Source organism: Vidua chalybeata, chromosome 9, assembly GCF_026979565.1.
Source record: "Vidua chalybeata isolate OUT-0048 chromosome 9, bVidCha1 merged haplotype, whole genome shotgun sequence".
Classification (NCBI taxonomy): domain Eukaryota; kingdom Metazoa; phylum Chordata; class Aves; order Passeriformes; family Viduidae; genus Vidua; species Vidua chalybeata.
Window position 1 is genome coordinate 5,947,865 of NC_071538.1, and position 17,540 is coordinate 5,965,404.

The 17,540-nt window shown below is 52.7% G+C and overlaps 1 protein-coding gene across 5 annotated transcripts in view; it reads right to left on the minus strand.

Annotated features, from left to right (window-relative positions):
* Positions 1 to 17,540, minus strand: part of PDE4B (phosphodiesterase 4B) — a 184,114-nt gene that overhangs the window by 2,982 nt on the left and 163,592 nt on the right. For 4 of the 5 annotated variants that reach the window (XM_053950999.1, XM_053951000.1, XM_053951002.1 and 1 more), the window contains 8 exons: positions 9,640 to 9,733; positions 6,221 to 6,399; positions 5,767 to 5,865; positions 5,470 to 5,634; positions 5,136 to 5,235; positions 4,258 to 4,412; positions 4,026 to 4,148; positions 2,222 to 2,404 (listed from right to left, as the gene is read on the minus strand). In XM_053950999.1, coding sequence (XP_053806974.1) covers positions 2,222 to 2,404; positions 4,026 to 4,148; positions 4,258 to 4,412; positions 5,136 to 5,235; positions 5,470 to 5,634; positions 5,767 to 5,865; positions 6,221 to 6,399; positions 9,640 to 9,733 — 1,098 coding nt within the window. Of the gene's footprint in view, positions 1 to 2,221; positions 2,405 to 4,025; positions 4,149 to 4,257; positions 4,413 to 5,135; positions 5,236 to 5,469; positions 5,635 to 5,766; positions 5,866 to 6,220; positions 6,400 to 9,639; positions 9,734 to 10,440; positions 10,756 to 17,540 lie in introns of those variants that run through there. The other variant, XM_053951001.1, reaches the window with a different exon arrangement.

The following is a 17,540-nucleotide window of genomic DNA, read 5'->3' on the forward strand; positions in this document are numbered from 1 at the left end:
GCAGTGCCCAAGGCTAGGCTGGAGGGGTTTGGAGCAGCCTGGGACAGTGGGAGGTGTCCCTGGGATGGAGCTGGCACTGGATGGGGCTCTCAGCACTGAGACTCTGCTCCTCTCAGACAGAATTCCCAGGTGACTGGGGACAGGGCTGGTGCATTTATGGCCAGGATTCCCACACGACCGACAGCTGGGAATACCCCAGTGCTCCCAAGGGGGAGCAGCCTTTATGGGCTCGAGCTCCAACTTTGGGTGTATTTTCCCAAAGTGGGGTGCAGTTCGTGCCTCTCCCAAACCGTTCCACGATCCTGCACTTCCCACATTCCCGTTTTCCTCCTGCCCCCTGCCCAAGCAGCCCCGCGAGAGATTCCCTCGGGAAGAGCGCAGCCGCTCATCCCGGGAATGCCGCCCGGCCCCCGTGGGGCGACGTTCCAGGGCTGGAAAGAGTGAGGGACGCTCAGCCCTTCCGCTGAGCTCAGCCCTGCCGCGGTGCTCTGACTCAGGGAGGAACCACGTCCAGGATGGAGCCGGCGGAACGGCCATAAAGGGGATTGGAATTCTTCCGTCTTGGCAGAGCCCGTCCCGCTCCACGGCTTTGTGTGGAGCAGGGAAAAGGCTCTCCCAAGGCGCAGATGTTTGCTTTGGAAATCGCTGCCGGCTCCCCCAGACACAACAGGATGTCAATAGCACCGTGAGCATCCAATTGGAACGGGCTGGGGAGGCAGCTCCGGCAGAAAGGTGATGAAAAGTTCCTGCTGCGCTGGGAAAAAGAGAGTTTGGGGTGGTTGGAGCCCAAAATGTTCCAGGGCTCCGCGGCGCCGATGGGTTAAAATCAGCACTCGTTAATCATTGTTTCTTTAAAATCATTGTTTTAAGTCACTGCTCCTTTAAAATCACCCCAGCTCATGGAATAATTGGCCACGCGGCTCAGTGCTGATCCTAAAAAATTGACAGGGCATCTCAAGCTGTGAAATATTTGCATATTATTTTCTAATCCACTCCTCGTTTCCCTCCAGCACGGACACACCACTACCCTTTCTCCTTTGCCATTCCACGATGGCCATTTTGTGCAATTCCTGTCTCTTCTGCACAGCAAAAATGTCATTTGGAAACCTCCAGCACGGGCACGCCGCCTCCCTTTCTCCTTTGCCATTTCGTGATGGACATTTTGTGCAATTCCTGTCTTTTCTGCACGGCAAAAATGGCATTTTGAAGCCTCTGGGAAGTGCAGATGTGAAGCAAAGAATGAGTTGGAGCTCACATGTGGAGCACATGGGCAAGCCTGGCTGAAGGATTCATTTCTTGTTAGGTTAAGGAATCCGACAGATTTTTCCAACAAAATCACCACGCGGTTGAGTGAATAATTTTGAAAGCACTTGGCCGAGCCCAAGAGGACATTTGGAAATAATTATCATCAATTTTGTTACTTATTCAAGCTGAAAAACCTCAATGATGACTTGCTGGAGTCATTCAAAAACAACAACCAAGACAGCATTATATAAAGGCTGGAATCTGTTTGGACAAACATAAATTCCTGGTTTCATTCCAGATTATTCAGGCGAAATTTTATGGCCTGTGCTACACAGGTCAGAACAAAATCTGACCTTGAAACCATTTTATGAATCAGAAATAGGGATGAGCCAGTTCATCCCAAAAAAAAAAAAAAAAAAAAAAAAAAAGGCAAATCCAGTTTCTTTTAAGTTTTGCAGGGACATAAATGAATATTTCTGGGATTCACCCTGCACAGGGCAGCTCCAAAAGCCTCTGATTCAACTGGACACGTGCACTGCAGGGCTGTCCTGGATAACCAGTGACAGCCAGAGTTTTGCAGGGTCCTGAGGGGGATCTCAGGAGGGAGAAGCTCCCAGTCCTGCAGATCAGTGGGTACAACACCAGTGGGGTGAGGAGGGTGTGAGGGCAGGACGGGCTGGGGAGGGTGGGCAGAGCAGAACTGCCCTTTCCAGCCTGGGGAACAAAAGGAACCAACTCCCTCTGGAAAGTGGGGCACGAGCAGGGAACGAGGAGGTGCCCAGGGGGATGGAGAGGAGCTGGAAGAGCCTCCCCAGCCTGTGAGAGCCCCAGGCAGAGCTGGATGTCAGGGTGGATCAGAAGCCACGCTCTGAACCGCTGGCTCCTCTCCGAATCGCGCTGCACAAGCAGCTGAGCTCTGTCCCTGCTCTGAAATGCCAAGCTCAGGCAGGGAAAGCTGCAGCTCAGGGCCAGTTACCTGGGATTTTTCCACGGAGGCCGTGTGCTTGTCACACATGGGGCTGATTTCCATGCCTCTCTCCCTCTCCTTGTCTCCCTGCTGGAAGAACTCCTCCATGATCCTGTCCGTCCACTGCCGGTAGAGCTCCAGAGACTTTGTGGGATTGCTCAGGTCGGCACAATGCACCATGTTCCGGAGAACCTGCAATTACATCCGGCAGGAAACTCATGAAATCAGCCGGGAAAAGAGCAGATGGATCCGAGATGGATCTGCAGAACATTGCACCAGAAGATTCTCTGATTATGAAACAGATCATAAAGACATCAGAAACATCGCATGGTAGCACGTTCAACCGTGGAGAGAGCCCAGAGGAGGCCCTGGGGCTGCCCCAGGGCTGGAGCCCCTCTGGAGCCAGGCTGGGAGAGCTGGGGATGCTCACCTGGAGAGGAGAAGGATCCAGGGAGAGCTGGGGGTGCTCACCTGGAGAGGAGAAGGATCCAGGGAGAGCTGGGGGTGCTCACCTGGAGAGGAGAAGGATCCAGGGAGAGCTGGGGGTGCTCACCTGGAGAGGAGAAGGATCCAGGGAGAGCTGGGGGTGCTCACCTGGAGAGGAGAAGGATCCAGGGAGAGCTGGGGGTGCTCACCTGGAGAGGAGAAGGATCCAGGGAGAGCTCAGAGCCCCTGGCAGGGCCTGAAGGGGCTCCAGGAGAGCTGCAGAGGGACTGGGGACAAGGCAGGGAGGGACAGGACACAGGGAATGGCTCCCAGTGCCAGAGGGCAGGGATGGATGGGACATTGGGAATTGGGAATTGTTCCCTGGGAGGGTGGGGAGGGGCTGGGATGGAATTCCCAGAGCAGCTGGGGCTGCCCCTGGATCCCTGGAATGTCCAAAGCCAGGCTGGACAGGGCTTGGAGCAGCCTGGGACAGTGGAAGGTGTTGGCAAGGGATGGAATGAATTTAAAGTCACTCCCAACCCAAACCAGTCTGGAATTCTGTGATTCCATCTCCATGGCTGAGCTCAGCTGCCCCGAAGCCAGATGTGCTCTCTGGTGCTCACACAGCCCAAGCCTCACACCTGGAGCAGTTGTGGAAGTGTCAATGACTTCACACAGGTTTGTCTGGGGATCCAGCTGCTTCCCACCATTCAAAATCCACTTCCATGCTCTCAGGGAAAGAGGTGAAATGCTCCCATTTTATGGAATGAGTAATATCCCTTCCACACAGGCACAGAAGGGGCCTGACTAAGTGGCCACAAGGATTTAGGCAGCACCAGAGTGTCTGATATAAAAAATTTATGGAGTTTTCCCAGGAGCCTGCTCTTAAGGAGTTGCTCATCAAAGTGGAGAGCAGAGCAGGATGTGTCTTGTCCTGCTCACTGCACAACCCTGTTCCAGCACTTCCTGGTCACTTCTGTAAACCAAGGATTAAATTACTGAGGGAACAGACTGTCCAGCAGCAATTCCAGCTCACTCTGACGTGCTTCAGATGTGAAGTTCCGAATGAAATTCTTGCAGTGTTGTAACAGGAGAAACAAATGGGAGAAAGCAGCAAGGAAATTTAGGAGCCCTCAAAAATTGACCTCAGAATGTGCCATATTTGCAGCTCCAAGTGTTAAAAACCCCCTAATTCTGGGTTAACAGCTAAAAAAATAACACCTAAAAAATATGGGACCACCTCGTGCTTCTTTTTAGTGCAGAAGGAAATGACTGCTGAGAATTCAGCTTCTCTATATGATTAATTTCAAAGCCACGGCAAAACCAGGAGTGTGGCTTCTTCATCCTGGCCAAAACACCCCAAATCCAGGGAACCTGGCTGCCTCACCTGTATTCTGTCTGTGTAGTTGTCCAGAAGGAGAACTCCTGAACTGGTCACCTTCTTAGTTTCCACCATAGTCTTCAGATCAGCCAACAGACTCATGTGCTTGGACATATCAGTGGCCAACACCTTTCCAGAGTGGGGAAAAAAAAAAAAACAACAGGATTTCAGGAGGGGAAGCCACAAAAAAAAAAAAAGATCATTTTTGGTTCAGAAGAGGAGGAGGGAGTGGCCATACCATGTCAATCACCATCTTCCTGAGGGTCTGGCGCTGCTTCTTGGTCAGGTTCTGGAAGATGTCACAGTGCTCCTCCTGGAGCAGTTTGAAGCCCACGGCCAGGTGGTGGTTCTCCAGCACGGATTCGTCGTTGTACATCAGGGCCAGCTCGGAATCTGGGCAAGGAACACCAAAAGTGGGACTCCAGGCTGGGAAATCTGGGGTTTCCAACAGCCAACAGGAGCTTGTTCTGGGCACTGAAAGGTTCCAGTGGGGGAAAGTTTCTTTTCCCATCCCTGGAAGTGTTCAGGGCCGGGCTGGATGGGGTTTGGAGCACTCTGGTCTGGGGGAAGGTGTCGCTGCCCATGGGATACTGGATGATTTTAGGATTCTGGGATTCTTTTTAGCTCCGTGAGTGCCAGCCCCAGCACTCCACAGCCTTTGCTGAGTCCCAGTGACAAAATAATGCTCAGTTGACTCAGTTACAAGTCACTGGCAACAGAATCCTGCAAAAATCCTTCCCGAAACACAACAATCCCCACAATTTGGAATCCAGATCTGTGCTCAGCCCGTGGCAGAACACAACACGAAGGCCAATATTTGGCTTTCTGGTTGTCAATAGCAATAGGATTATTTCTCTTATCTTAATGGTAAAGTTTGCACTCAGGGCTGGCAGAGTTATTATGTGTTAGCAAGTAGTAAATATTGACTTTACAAATTGTGCTACAATGGTTCCCTTTCTCAGGGACTGCATTTCAATTCCTGCTTGAGTCCAAAATGTCTCACTCCTCTACCGCACTGTATTTTGAGAGGGCAGCACAAGCTGTCATTGGTGGCATGTAAAAAGCATTCCCATTGCTTTCGGGGTGAAATTCTGAGAGATTCAGAACAAAACTCACTTGTGTTAATCAGGAATTGATTGGAGACCCCGGGGTGATCCACATCATGGATTGCAGCTGCAAAAATGGCAGCGAGGATTTCCAGATCCGTGAAGACAGCCTAGGATGGAGCAAGAGGAGCCTGTCAGAGGGGTTCTACCTCTCAGCAGCTGGGGAAGCTGATCGAGGGGAGCAAATTGTGCTGCTTCAATTGGTTTGCTGGGACAAGGCAGTGCAGGAGGGTGAAGGAGCTACAGAGATGCTGAGATTCCCTAACGATGGAGGCGAAGGGAGCGCTCGGAAGAGCCACCAGTGCCCACCCCGCGTTGAAAGCCAAGGCAAGCAGGGCACTCACATCCAGGGCAGGGGTGGAGAGCAGCACATGGGTGGACTGGGCCACGTCAGCAGCGTGCAGGCTGTTGTGGTAGGCCACATCTGAGTGGTAGTGGTCCTCCAGGGTCATCATGTACGTCACGAACGTGTCCGACGAGATCTTGAAGGTTTTCAGCAGATCCCGCTCCTGAGGGAGCAGAGCACAAACACCCAGCTGAGGGTCAGCTCAGGCTGCACCAGGCAGGGAGGCAGAGGGGGGAATGAGGCACGAGAATAATGCTGGAAGCAGCAGGGAGCCCCGCATTGCAGGAATACACACCTGGAATATGGCGTACATGATGCAGGTGAGCGGCCGGTTGTGGGAATACCTGGCCACGTTGAAGATGTTGAGGCCCCACTTATTCAGGTCTTCCAGCTCCTTTGGAGAGCACCAAAAAACAATGGTTTCAATGGTTTTCCAGGCAATTCTGCATTTCCCCAAAAGTTCACAAATATGCAAATGCCATGGTTATTGCAATTATGTACGTGCTGAACGTGTGAGCTTAATGAACGCAGCGTAACTGCGAAGGGCTGATTTTGTGTTTCATAATTGCTCTCCTCAGCCTTCATCGCCTTTTTTCCTTTTATTTTAGGGCTATTTTCATGTATTTTTAAATGTAAAATATCCTCTTAAGGCTACCATTAATTACAGCATTTCTGGGAAACTAATTCCAAGGGGGAACAATCCATTCCCAGCTTCCAGATTCTCCCAGAAGAGCAGGGATCTCTCCTACCTTGGCCAGGTGATCTTCCTTTTCTGTCTTCACCCCAAACCGTGAGATGCTGGTGTTGTTTAAGCTCGAGCTGTGCATTAGTTTCTTCACCCCACTGATCTGTGTCATGAGCTGCTGTTTTTTCTTCTTCTCCCTGTCCTTCTGGGTGGGAGAAGGAATCTCCACATCGTTCTGCTTGTCTGGAACAGAGCAGAGGGAAATGAGTCAGCACAGCCTGAGCTCCAACACATCCCCCAAAATCAGCCCTCCAGCTGCTGCCTCTGCTCCCCACTTCAAGCCCAGGGGGTTCTGCTGATTTTGGGATCCAAAAATAAAATAAAAAAAACACCCGGCTACAAAAGCTCTGGTTGCTCCCTTGCAGCCTCTGTGTGATTTGGGGACACTGGGCATGTCCAGGAATGTCTCTCTGGGCATGGATGTGGCACCTGGGGACATGGATTAGTGCTGGGAATGGTTGGACCCCATGATCTCCAACCGAAATGATTCTGTGATTTTCCATGTCTGAAAGGCACCAGGTTCTCCTCAGGGATAAATCCCAATTAATTCTATTCCCTATTTTTAGGAAAATAAAAGTTATGTTCAAACAACACATTTTTTCCTGAATAAGGTAAAACTACATCTATTCTCCATATTTTCACTTTTTAGGGTGAATACCCCCTGCTCTTAAAACCAGTAACAAATGGGTGTCACTGATCCATTACAGATTTTTCCTTTACAAATATGTATGGAATAACAACCAAAGCACAGGCTAAATTCCCGCTGCCATTCTCAGGGATAATCACAGTTTTAGTGCCCATAAAGAGGGCCCAGTGGAGATGTGTTTAGCAAATAAATACATCTTAAAACCCCGTGGTATTCATGCCCTACAGCTGATTTATTAAAGCACAGGCCCAGTGGCTCATGACTTCCATCCCAACCATTGCTCACGGATTTTACCACAACTTCTGAACACCTTGAGGACCTCCAGAGGGACAAGGCTTCCAGGCAGGAGTTGCTTTTGCCTGGGCTTAATTAAACCCCTCTGAAACCCCAAGCAGCAGCAGCAGCAATTAGGAAAGGAGTCATTATTCACAGCACAGCCGGGCTGACATCAGAGGGTGTTCCCTGGATTTTGCTGAACCACGGAAGGACTTTCCTCTCCATAATCTCCTTAGCAGTGACTAAGGCAGCATCAAATGGCCATTCTGGAGCAGAAATCCCTGATTTGTTGCATCAGTGTCCCCACGGGGACACCGCTGAGCCCTTGGGAGCAGCGTGTGACCCAGGGGCAGCGGGATGGTCCCTCCGACGTGGTGTGGAACCTCTGTGCTCCTCTCTGACCTTCCCAGCCCTGTCCTTGCTGGGAATGCAGGGCTGGACCCTCTGCTCCTTCTTGGAGCCTTCCCAGCCCATTAAATCACGGAATTACAGAATAAGTTGGGATGGGAGGCAGCTTAAAGATCATCTGGTTCCACCCCCGGCCACGGCAGGGACACTTCCACTGTCCCAGGGTGCTCCAGCCTGGCCCTGGGCACTGCCAGGGGTGTTGGGCACCCTGTGCCAGGGCCTCATCCCCTCCACAGGGAGGAATTCCTGCCCGAGATCCCATCCATCCCTGCCCTCTGGCAGTGGAAGCCATTCCCTGTGTCCTGTCCCTCCCTGCCCTGATAAAATCAAAAGGCTGAATGAAGTCACAGGATCTGGGTTTAACATCTCTGAATTATCCCCAGCTTTGGAGATAAATGAGTGTCCTCCCCACAGGTCTCTTTCTGTTTGTTTGTTCAACCTTCTCACGTGCAGGCTCCTGTTATTTTGGGCGTTCATTTAAATTAATTAAATTTTAGGAAGGAAAAAACGAATTCATAAAACCCGTTCCAGCACGACTTCCTGAAACAACTGACGATCCTGTTAAAAGCTTCCCTCATTTTTTCTGAGGATGAGCAATCAGGCTGCAGTCTGGCCCAATCTGGAGAGCCCGACCCCCTCAGCAGTGCCAGGCCCTGAGTGGCCTCACACGGGGGTGTCACTGTCACCGGGCACGGGGATGGACAGAGCATTGTCCAGCCCTGCCACATGGAGCTGCCTGAGCATGGGAACAGCAGGAACTCAGACCTGGAGCTGCTGGAGAGAGCCCAGGGACGAGGCAGGGAGGGACAGGACACAGGGAATGGCTGGAAGCTGAAAATGGGTAGATTCAGGTGGATATTGGGAAGGAATTCCTGGCTGGGAGGGTGGGCAGGCCCTGGAATAGAATTTGGCCCTGGATCCCTGGCAGTGCCCAAGGCCAGGCTGGACAGGGCTTGGAGCACCTGGGACAGTGGGAGGTGTCCCTGCCATGGCAGGGGTGGCACTGGATGATCCTTATGGTCCCTCCCAGCCCAAACCAGTCTGGAATTCTGTGAATTCCAACCCCAGCAGCAGCTCTGGCTCATCAGCCCCTGCTGGGATTCAGGCTCCGTTAACCTGAGCGTCTGTGGGGTTTATTTCTGGTGGCCACATGGGCAATTCCTGCTCCACACTCAGGTGGCTGCTGGGCAGAGCTGACCACCAGCCAAATCCCTGGATTAGCCCCTCTGTGCATCCCAGTCCAGCCCTAGTCCCTGTTTGAATTCGTGCTCTGGATTCAGCTGAGCAATAAAATCAATGCATCCCCACAAAGCAGCTCCAAACTTCCATGGATTATTAATGCTGTCGAGTGTCCTAAATGCAGGCAGCAGTTCCAGCTGCAGCTGGATATTGGAATCACTTAAAAACCCTTAATGGGAATAATTGTGTGTCACACAGGGAACCATTCCGGCCCTTCCAGCCTCGGGGCATGAGTCCCCAGCATCCACAGGCACTCAGCCCTTGGAGCTGTTGGGTTCAGGGATGTCCATAAATATGAGGCTCCTCATTTTAGAAGCAAACGGTCACAAATCCTGAAGCTGCTTCCTGAGAAAATCCCATTTGTTCTAACAAACGTTGACACAGAGGATCCATTCATGTCCGTGGAGCTGTGAGCTCCTACAGAATGAATGAAATGCAAAATATTCCGGTTTTTTTTCCTGACTTCTGGTGCAAAATGAGCAGGCTTACACAAAGCAGTGGGTAAAATGTTGGGCATGATTCAATCTGAAGCCCATCTCCGACGGGAAGGTGCAGCTGAAGGAGGCAGTGGCTGCAGCTGGCCCTGGGTGACTTTGTCCTTCCCATAAGGTCACCGCAAAAACCCCAGCATTGCATAAGGCAGCCACCAGCAGCAGCCCCACGGAATCCTCCCAGAAACATCCCAAGGCTCGGGAAGGAATTCCTCTGTGGCCACACTCACCCAAACAGCATTCTCCCCCTCCCCGCAGCCATTTGAAAGTGAAAACCCGAAGAGGGAAGCTGTGAACGGGGGCAATCATTAACCCTTAACCCTTCCCTGAGCCCCAGAGAGCAGCTCGGGATGCATTCCTTACCCAGGAAAGTGTTGGAAATGTACTCGGACACTTGGTTGCCGGAGCGGCTCATCTCGGACAGGTGGGTGAGCTCCCGGTTCAGCATCCTCTTGAACTGCGAGGGAGAAACCACAGGAAAATGGCATTTTTACGGAATCCTCTCCCAAATCCACACCGCGTTAGCACGGGAGACTCCCCCAGCACGCAAAATTCCGGGGATATTCGGGATGGAGCCGGCGACAGATGGGTTCATTTCCACCCCGCTCGGCATCACCGTGACTGGGTATTTCTTTTCAGCCCACGGAATTAATTTCCTCTAGAGATGCTCATTAATTGTTACTGTCACAAACGAGGAGAGAACGATTCAGACAAATCTCTCCGAAAGCTCAGATTTTTATCTCAGGTTGAGATTCCCCATCCCTAAACCTTCTGTTGTTCTGGATTTTCTAAATTTGCTCCATTTTGTATGAAATAGCTGCACATCCAGAGGAGAAATATGCCCTAAATCTGAAGACCGTACAGCAAAATGTGGGATTCAGGCATGATTCCCTTAGATATTCATGCTGTGATCCTGCTGATTTTATAATCCAACATTTTCACTGCTGCATCATTTTAACCTGCAACACCGAATTCCCCCCCCCCCCAAAAAATGACATCCATGGACTCTGCATGCACACTGCACACATAATTAGCCAAAACACACAGAAATCAGCGTTTTTAAAGCATATTTTTCCTCACTGAGGCTTTCTCCGAGCAACGCAGCACCAAAAAAGCAGCCGCTAACAATTCGGTAATTAATAATCCTTCAGGAATTAAACCCACCTTAATGTAACCCCAAGACACAGATAACAAATAATTGGCTTCAGGCATTTTGGAAAGCTCCCGGCAAGCCAGCACAAATCCTCCCGGAGAAATCGCCGCTCCGACGGGAGAGGACCCTTTCCCAATCCCAAAAAATCAGCGTCCATCCGAGGCAGAGATCCCGCTGGAGCCGGCAGCTGCTAATCCCAGCCGAAGCCAAGGCTGGCGGCGCATCCTGCAGGCTGCCCGTGGGTGGATGCGCCCGCCCGGGAGCGAGCGATGAGATCCGGGAATGCACAAAGGAACGGGAATTGATCCGCACGGATCCAGCCGCGTGCCGGGAAGCGCGGGGGAATTTGGGATCAGCTCCTGAAGGGGGTCCCCGCTCCGCAGGAGCCCGGCTCGGCTGAGCGGGGCAGCGATGCTGACTTAGCCCGCTCCGCTAACACAGCCATGTTTTATGGGGAAATTAAAATGGAGGAAGCTCCGGGAATATTTAAATAAGGGAAAAGCAAGCAGCAGTCTCCTCTCCACTCCTGCTTTGCTTTAATCCTGTTCCTTACAGAGACTTTCAAAATATTCCCAGCTGGATTTTTAAAAGCGTTTGTCACATTTTCAGCGCAATCGGGTTTTTCCTCCTCTGTGGTAAAGGGCAAAATGCAGCAATGCAGCAAAATGTCCCTTCACAAACTGAAATACCCTTCAGATAAGAGGCATAAAAAATAACCACCTTAAATCTGTAACTGCAATTCATAAATTCATACATTCATTCTTAAAAGAATGCATCTGTCATGTCCCTGCCCAAGGCAGGGGGTGGAACGAGATGAGCTTTAAGGTCCTTCCCAACCCCAACCATTCTGTGATTCACAATCCAGATTTCAATATTTAATCAGTTCTGCAGTTTTTGTTTCGAACAGACAAGCAATCCCTTTATGAGGAAGCTGGAGCTGTCCTTGACATGGAACCCAAAGAAAATCCCCTTGTGCCGTGCTCCCAGCACGGGATCAGTGGGATGTGCAGCTCTCCTGCTGCTCAGGACGTCCTTGGTGATCGTGCCGGGAACACAGCACCTGCCAGAGGCCAGGATTCCCAAAATAAAAGGGCCATCTTTGCTGTGAAACCCTCTCCTGTCTCCAGCTGCCTGCCCAGCCTCTCCCGGGGTGGTGGCACGAGGCTGCCCCGCGTGCTGAGGGACACGTGCGGCGTGGGCACTGCCCCAAATCCTGGTCCTGCTCCCCCTGACAGCCCAGCCGGGACGAGGCACGGCTCCAGAACGGCCAGATGGGATTCCAGCTCGACCTGTGGCCACGTGGAGCAAAGGAAGTCGTGACCCATCTGCTCCTCTCCTGAAATTCAAGACTGGCAGAGGTGGGAAGCTGATGGCACCTCCCTTTCACCTGTGCAGCACACAGGTGGGGTGTGACCTGCTGGGACAATGCCACCTCTGTCCCTGCTGTCCCCTCCCACAGCAACCTGCCAGTGCCACAGAAACAGGGAATGCTGGAACGGCTTGGGTTGGAAAGAACCTTAAACCCCACCCAGTGCCACCCCTGCCATGACAGGGACACCTCCCACTGTCCCAGGCTGCTCCAAACCCATCCAGCCTGGCCTTGGGCACTGCCAGGGATCCAGGGGCAGCCACAGCTGCTCTGGGCACCTGTGCCAGGGCCTGCCCACCCTGCCAGCCAGGAATTCCTTCCCAATATCCCATCCAACCCCACTCACACCATCACACTGTGAGACCTCACATTCCAGGTAAGTCAAGCAGCTTAAATCCTGTCCCATGGGATACAGCAAGGAGAGGGACGTGGAGGCTGGCATCCCTCGGGATATGGACAGGAGAGGGATGTGGAGGTTGGCATCCCTCGGGATATGGACAGGAGAGGGACGTGGAGGCTGGCATCCCTCGGGATATGGACAGGAGAGGGACGTGGAGGCTGGCATCCCTCGGGATATGGACAGGAGAGGGACGTGGAGGCTGGCATCCCTCGGGATATGGACAGGAGAGGGATGTGGAGGCTGGCATCTCACGGGATACAGGAAAGATTGGGATGTGAAGGGTTCTGGCTGCCCAGGAACACATCCCACAGCACTGGGCCATGGATTTTGTCCCACAGGGTCCCCACTCCACCTCCTGCCAACCACGAGGGACAAAACCCTTTTGGGACTGCCCGGGAAAGGCTCGGAGAAGGAGCAGGAGGGGCAGCAGGGGTGGGAGCCGAGGCAGGGAGGGAGCCCTGACCCCATCTCTCCTCCCAGTGACGTCGGTGCAGCAGCAGCAGCAGCAGCAGCAGCAGCAGCGGGGACACGTGAGCCCTCCCACAGCCCGGCAGCCCTGCATGTGCTGCAACATTTCCCTGCAGCCAGGCCTTCATCCGCACCAGGAAAACGCCGTCAGCAGACGATCACACGAACCACTTCTCATCACCCGGGCTTCCTTACAAAGGCCCCTTTCAGATCAGTGAGCCCGAGCGCCGCGGACAAACGGCTGATAAAAATGTCTTTACCTCACAAGTGGCCTCACAAAGCACAGGGGGCGGCCACTGCCGTCCCACAGAGGCACAGAGCAATTAAGTGGCCACCACAAGGTCACCCGAGGCATCTGCAGCAGGGAAAAATCCTCGGGATTCTCGTAGCCCATCTGGAAGCGGGAGTCTGCCCCCCGCAGCCTTCATCTCCCTCACTTTTCCAGCCCTTTCAGCAGCAGCCTTTTATAAACAAGGGCAGCAGAACCACAGCACTGCTGAAAGGACTGGGAGCGTCAAACCCAGCTGAGCTTCCCGGAGCTGCGGGAATTCCCACAGGATTTGCAAAGTTTATTGGGATTTGTCACCCCAACGATGCTGGCACCTAGGCAGGATTTAGTTTATCACACACCTCCCTTCCGAAAACACCGAGGCGCCCCGGATGTTCCCACTGCTCGTGGCGGGTTTTTGGGATTTTTCCTCGATGCCAGGACGCTCTGGAGCGGCGCTGCTTCCCGGGAATTGCTCTGCAGGGAGCAAGCAGGCTGCTGCCTCTGCAGGGATCAGTGGCTCATGTCATGTGCAACCCTCCTGGAGCAATCCCGACCTTAAATCCATGCGACAGCGATGGCGAAAACAAACAGATTGCAGGGAGCGAGGAGAAAATTCCAACTGGAGCAAACCCAGCGACCGGGGCTTTGGAGAGCGCCGCGTGCAATTACGGTAACGCCCGGCAGCCACGCGGTAATTACGGTAATGCCCATCTGCGGCACCGGGCCGTGCTGTTATTTTCATTAATTTTCGTAATTAATAATCTCCCCCGCGCCTTTTCCAAAGGAAGTTAGCACTGATGAACTCGCCAAGAGACGGGAATTAGAAGTGTAGGGATGAGGAGGGGATGCTCACCCCAAATCCAGGGGGGTTCCCTTAAAAAGGAGAAAATCAGGAAATGCTCAGCAGCACTCCTTTCCCTCCACCCCAAACTCTGGCCACAGGACGATGCAATTAACGCCTTTAACTGATGGGAGGAGTGCAGATAACACCAATAAGATCAAGCCCAGGTGCCATTTTCCATATCCAAAGGCACAGCCAACATTCCCAGCTGGTCTGGAAGCATCTGGAGCCTCGTGTGAGGAACAGCCCTGGCATCGCGTGGAGCTTTCCTGTTTTCCCTGCTCTGAAGCAACTGCAGAACTCATCTGCACCAAATTAAGTCTCCCAGAACTGAATCATTCTCGGGTTACCAGCAGTGACCCTGTTCCATGCATCCCCTGCTCCATGGAATCACAGCTCCTCCCCAGCTCCCTTCCAGCCGCGCGTGCGGGTGGGAATTTCCTTGATTACCAGTGGGAAAGTTCTGTCCCAGCTCCCCTCCTGCTGCCCACACCGAACCCTCGCTGCTCAGGGCTTCTCCCCACCTTTATCCCTTTGCTGAGCTCTGGTTCCAGACACGGGAATCCTGGGAGAGGGGCTCTGGCAGGGTGGTGACGCTGGCACCAAGGGCTTGGCAGCTCCTGGAGCCACTTGGCAGCTGCTCTGTCTCCCCATCCTAACCAAATCTGCTCCGTTTTTATGCAGAGGAAGAAAATTTGGCCTATTTATTGATTTGACAGATTTAGGAGCCCAACCATGCTGGGGGCTCCAGGGTGACCCTACCACGACCTTCCAGGGGCTCCAGGAGAGCTGCAGAGGGACTGGGGACAAGGCAGGGAGGGACAGGACACAGGGAATGGCTCCCACTGCCAGAGGGCAGGGCTGGATGGGACATTGGGAATTGGGAATTGTTCCCTGGGAGGGTGGGGAGGGGCTGGGATGGAATTCCCAGAGCAGCTGTGGCTGCCCCTGGATCCCTGGCAGTGCCCAAGGCCAGGCTGGACACTGGGATTTGGAGCAGCCTGGGATGGAAGGATGAGATGGGCTTCAAGATCCCTCCCAACCCAAACCAGTCTGGGATTCCATGATATGACCCCGAGGGGGATTGGGAAAAACCTCCCTGATGATTTAGTGCGGAAATTCCCACTTCTGTGGCTCTTTATGGAAGGAGCAACTCTGTTCCTCTCCTGGGGAGGGCCGTGAAGAAGCACCCACAGCCCTTCCCAGTCCCACACTGACTCCAGCGATGGATCCTGCTGTTATTCCTGTTCCCGTTCCCTCCGGAGCTTGGAGAGGTGCTCCTGCCATCTCAGGGAGAAGAATAAAGACAGGATCTGCTGCGATGGAAATCCTTTGAAGTCGATTTAGCCCAGCTGAGGCTCCCCGAGGCCAGGAGTCCTTATGCAAAGAGGCTGCTTAAACCCAGCCGGAGTCATCCGCAGGAGCTGAGGGCGATTTGGAGATAAAAGAGCAGCTGGGATGCTGGGGAGGCTCTGCAGAGAGGGATCCTGCCCCACACTTTGACGGAGGAATCTCGCTGCAGATCTCAGTGTTTATAAACTCTGTTCCCGACCCACCCTTCTGACGCAGAGCTCCCACCCCGGCGCTCCGAGAAATCCCCAGAACAAAATGATTTTTGGGCCCAGGGTTACTTTCGCCGAGGCAGCCGGGCTGAATCCTCCCCGCTTAATTACCCGGGTAATTAGCGCAGGTCCAGAGGCGCAATTAGACCGCGGTGGGACCGCGTGGAGCGGCTCTTTTCCTGGGATTGGCGGGACGGGCGGCTCTGGGAGCCGGGAAGAGCCGCCCCTCACCTGTCAGAAGTGACTGACACACGGGAGGGAAATCACTCACCCGAGCGGGCTCAGACGGGGAGTGTGGAATGCTTTTGTCTGGCGTGGGGATGGACGCGACACTCCAGGTTCAAAAAAAAAATGGGATTAATGCCACCCCGCTGAAGGAATATTCGTTATTTGCCCGACCCCCTCTTCCCGACATCTCATTCCTGCGCTGCACCGAGCCTAACTCCTGGATTTCGGGATTGTGGAGCATTTCTTCGGAAGTTTGGAAGTCAGGAGTTAAAATTCCTGGGTTTGGAGCAGCAGTAACCCTGCTTGTCTGTGTTTTCCTGCTGTTACATCACTTACAGAAAGGACCATGGCAAACAGATTTGCAGCTGTCCTTGTTACTTCATAATTCCCATCGATTTTCCTTCCTAGGTACTCCATGGAGAATGATGGGAAGTGCATTTAATGCTTAAACAAGGAAAAAAAAAATCAAAAACAAAAAATACGAGGCTGTTTCACACAGCACTAAAGGAGAAAGTTTTCAGCCACATTTCAGTGCCTGGAGAAAAGTGGAATGGTTGCAGTCAACTATCAGTCATTAAAAAAATCAAATTTCTTTTGCAGCTCTTTCTAGTTCTTATTTCCTAAAACAATATCACGTTTAATGCGCTAGAAACTCTTTTTAATGAGATACAAAGTACTATTTGTTTTTTGGGCTTTTTTTTGTTTTCCCTTCAGCTGATTTTGGAAACCCAAAAGTAAACACAGGCTTATGAAATCTCCAATTTCACATCAAAGCAGCCTTGATTTATATAGATGTTCAAAGGAAGACTTTAAAGGAGCAGCATCATGACCAACTTGTTGGCCTGATGTAATTAGAATAATTTAGGAATCCACAATGTAAATGTTGATAAATAAATAGCAGGTTGCCATAAATCAGCATGTGGCTGCTCATGAAAGCGAGAACATCTATCTGATGTAGACAGAACAATATTCAGATTTTCCCCCCTCCTCCCCGTGAAGTTTAGCATTTCTGAGAGCAGCAGAACCTCCCTTGGGTGGGACAGGATTTACGCAACACGGGGCTTAAAAAAAGTGATGAACTGGGAGCTGGAGCTGAGCGTTTGCAGCACTGGGGCATTTCCAGCTCGTTTCCAGCCAAATGAGACTCGAAATATGCAAATCGCTCCGAATGCCGGAAAGGAAAAACTCCCGGCAGGAGCCTGCCCAAGGAAAGCGCCGGGGGTTCGTGCTGCTCCCCGGCGAGACTGGATTGCTCCATTCCCGAGAATTCCGGGTGTTACTCAGCGCTGAGGGAGGAAATCCCCCTCGGCCGCCGCCGGGAAGGGCTCGGGTCACGGAGAAAGCAGCGCTGCGCTTCCCTGAAAATCCGTGTGTCATGTGCGGGCAAGGTGTGGGATGGGGCTGGCACCTGGAGAAATCCCCGAGTGCCCTGCGGGGCCGGATCTGCTCCTGCCTGCTCCTGGAGCCCCTGGATCCCAGTCCTGGAGCGTCCAACACCACTGCCCTGGATCCCAATCCACGGATCCCAGTCCTGGAGCGTCCAACACCACTGCCCTGGATCCCAGTCCTGAAGTGTCCAACACCACTGCCCTGGATCCCAACCCATGGATCCCAATCCTGGAATATCCAACACCACTGCCCTGGATCCCAATCCTGGAGTGTCCAACACCACTGCCCAGACCCTCGGGCTGGGTTTCCCTTTGTCTGGATGGATGTGAAATAGCAGGACTGGCAGAGTTTAAGATTTCAGAGAAGCCCACACTGGTTTGGGTCGGAAGGGACCTTGAAAACCGTCTCCTTCCACCCCTTCCACCACCCCAGGCTGCTCCCAGCCCTGTCCAGCCTGTTATTTCTCGCTGTGTGATGGGACAAAGGACAGATTGTTGCTCTCCTTGGGTGGAAGAACCCCAGCAGGGAGGTTTGGCCCGGTCTGAAGCTCTGGGATCCTTTGGGGGAAGTTCAGGTTGGTTTC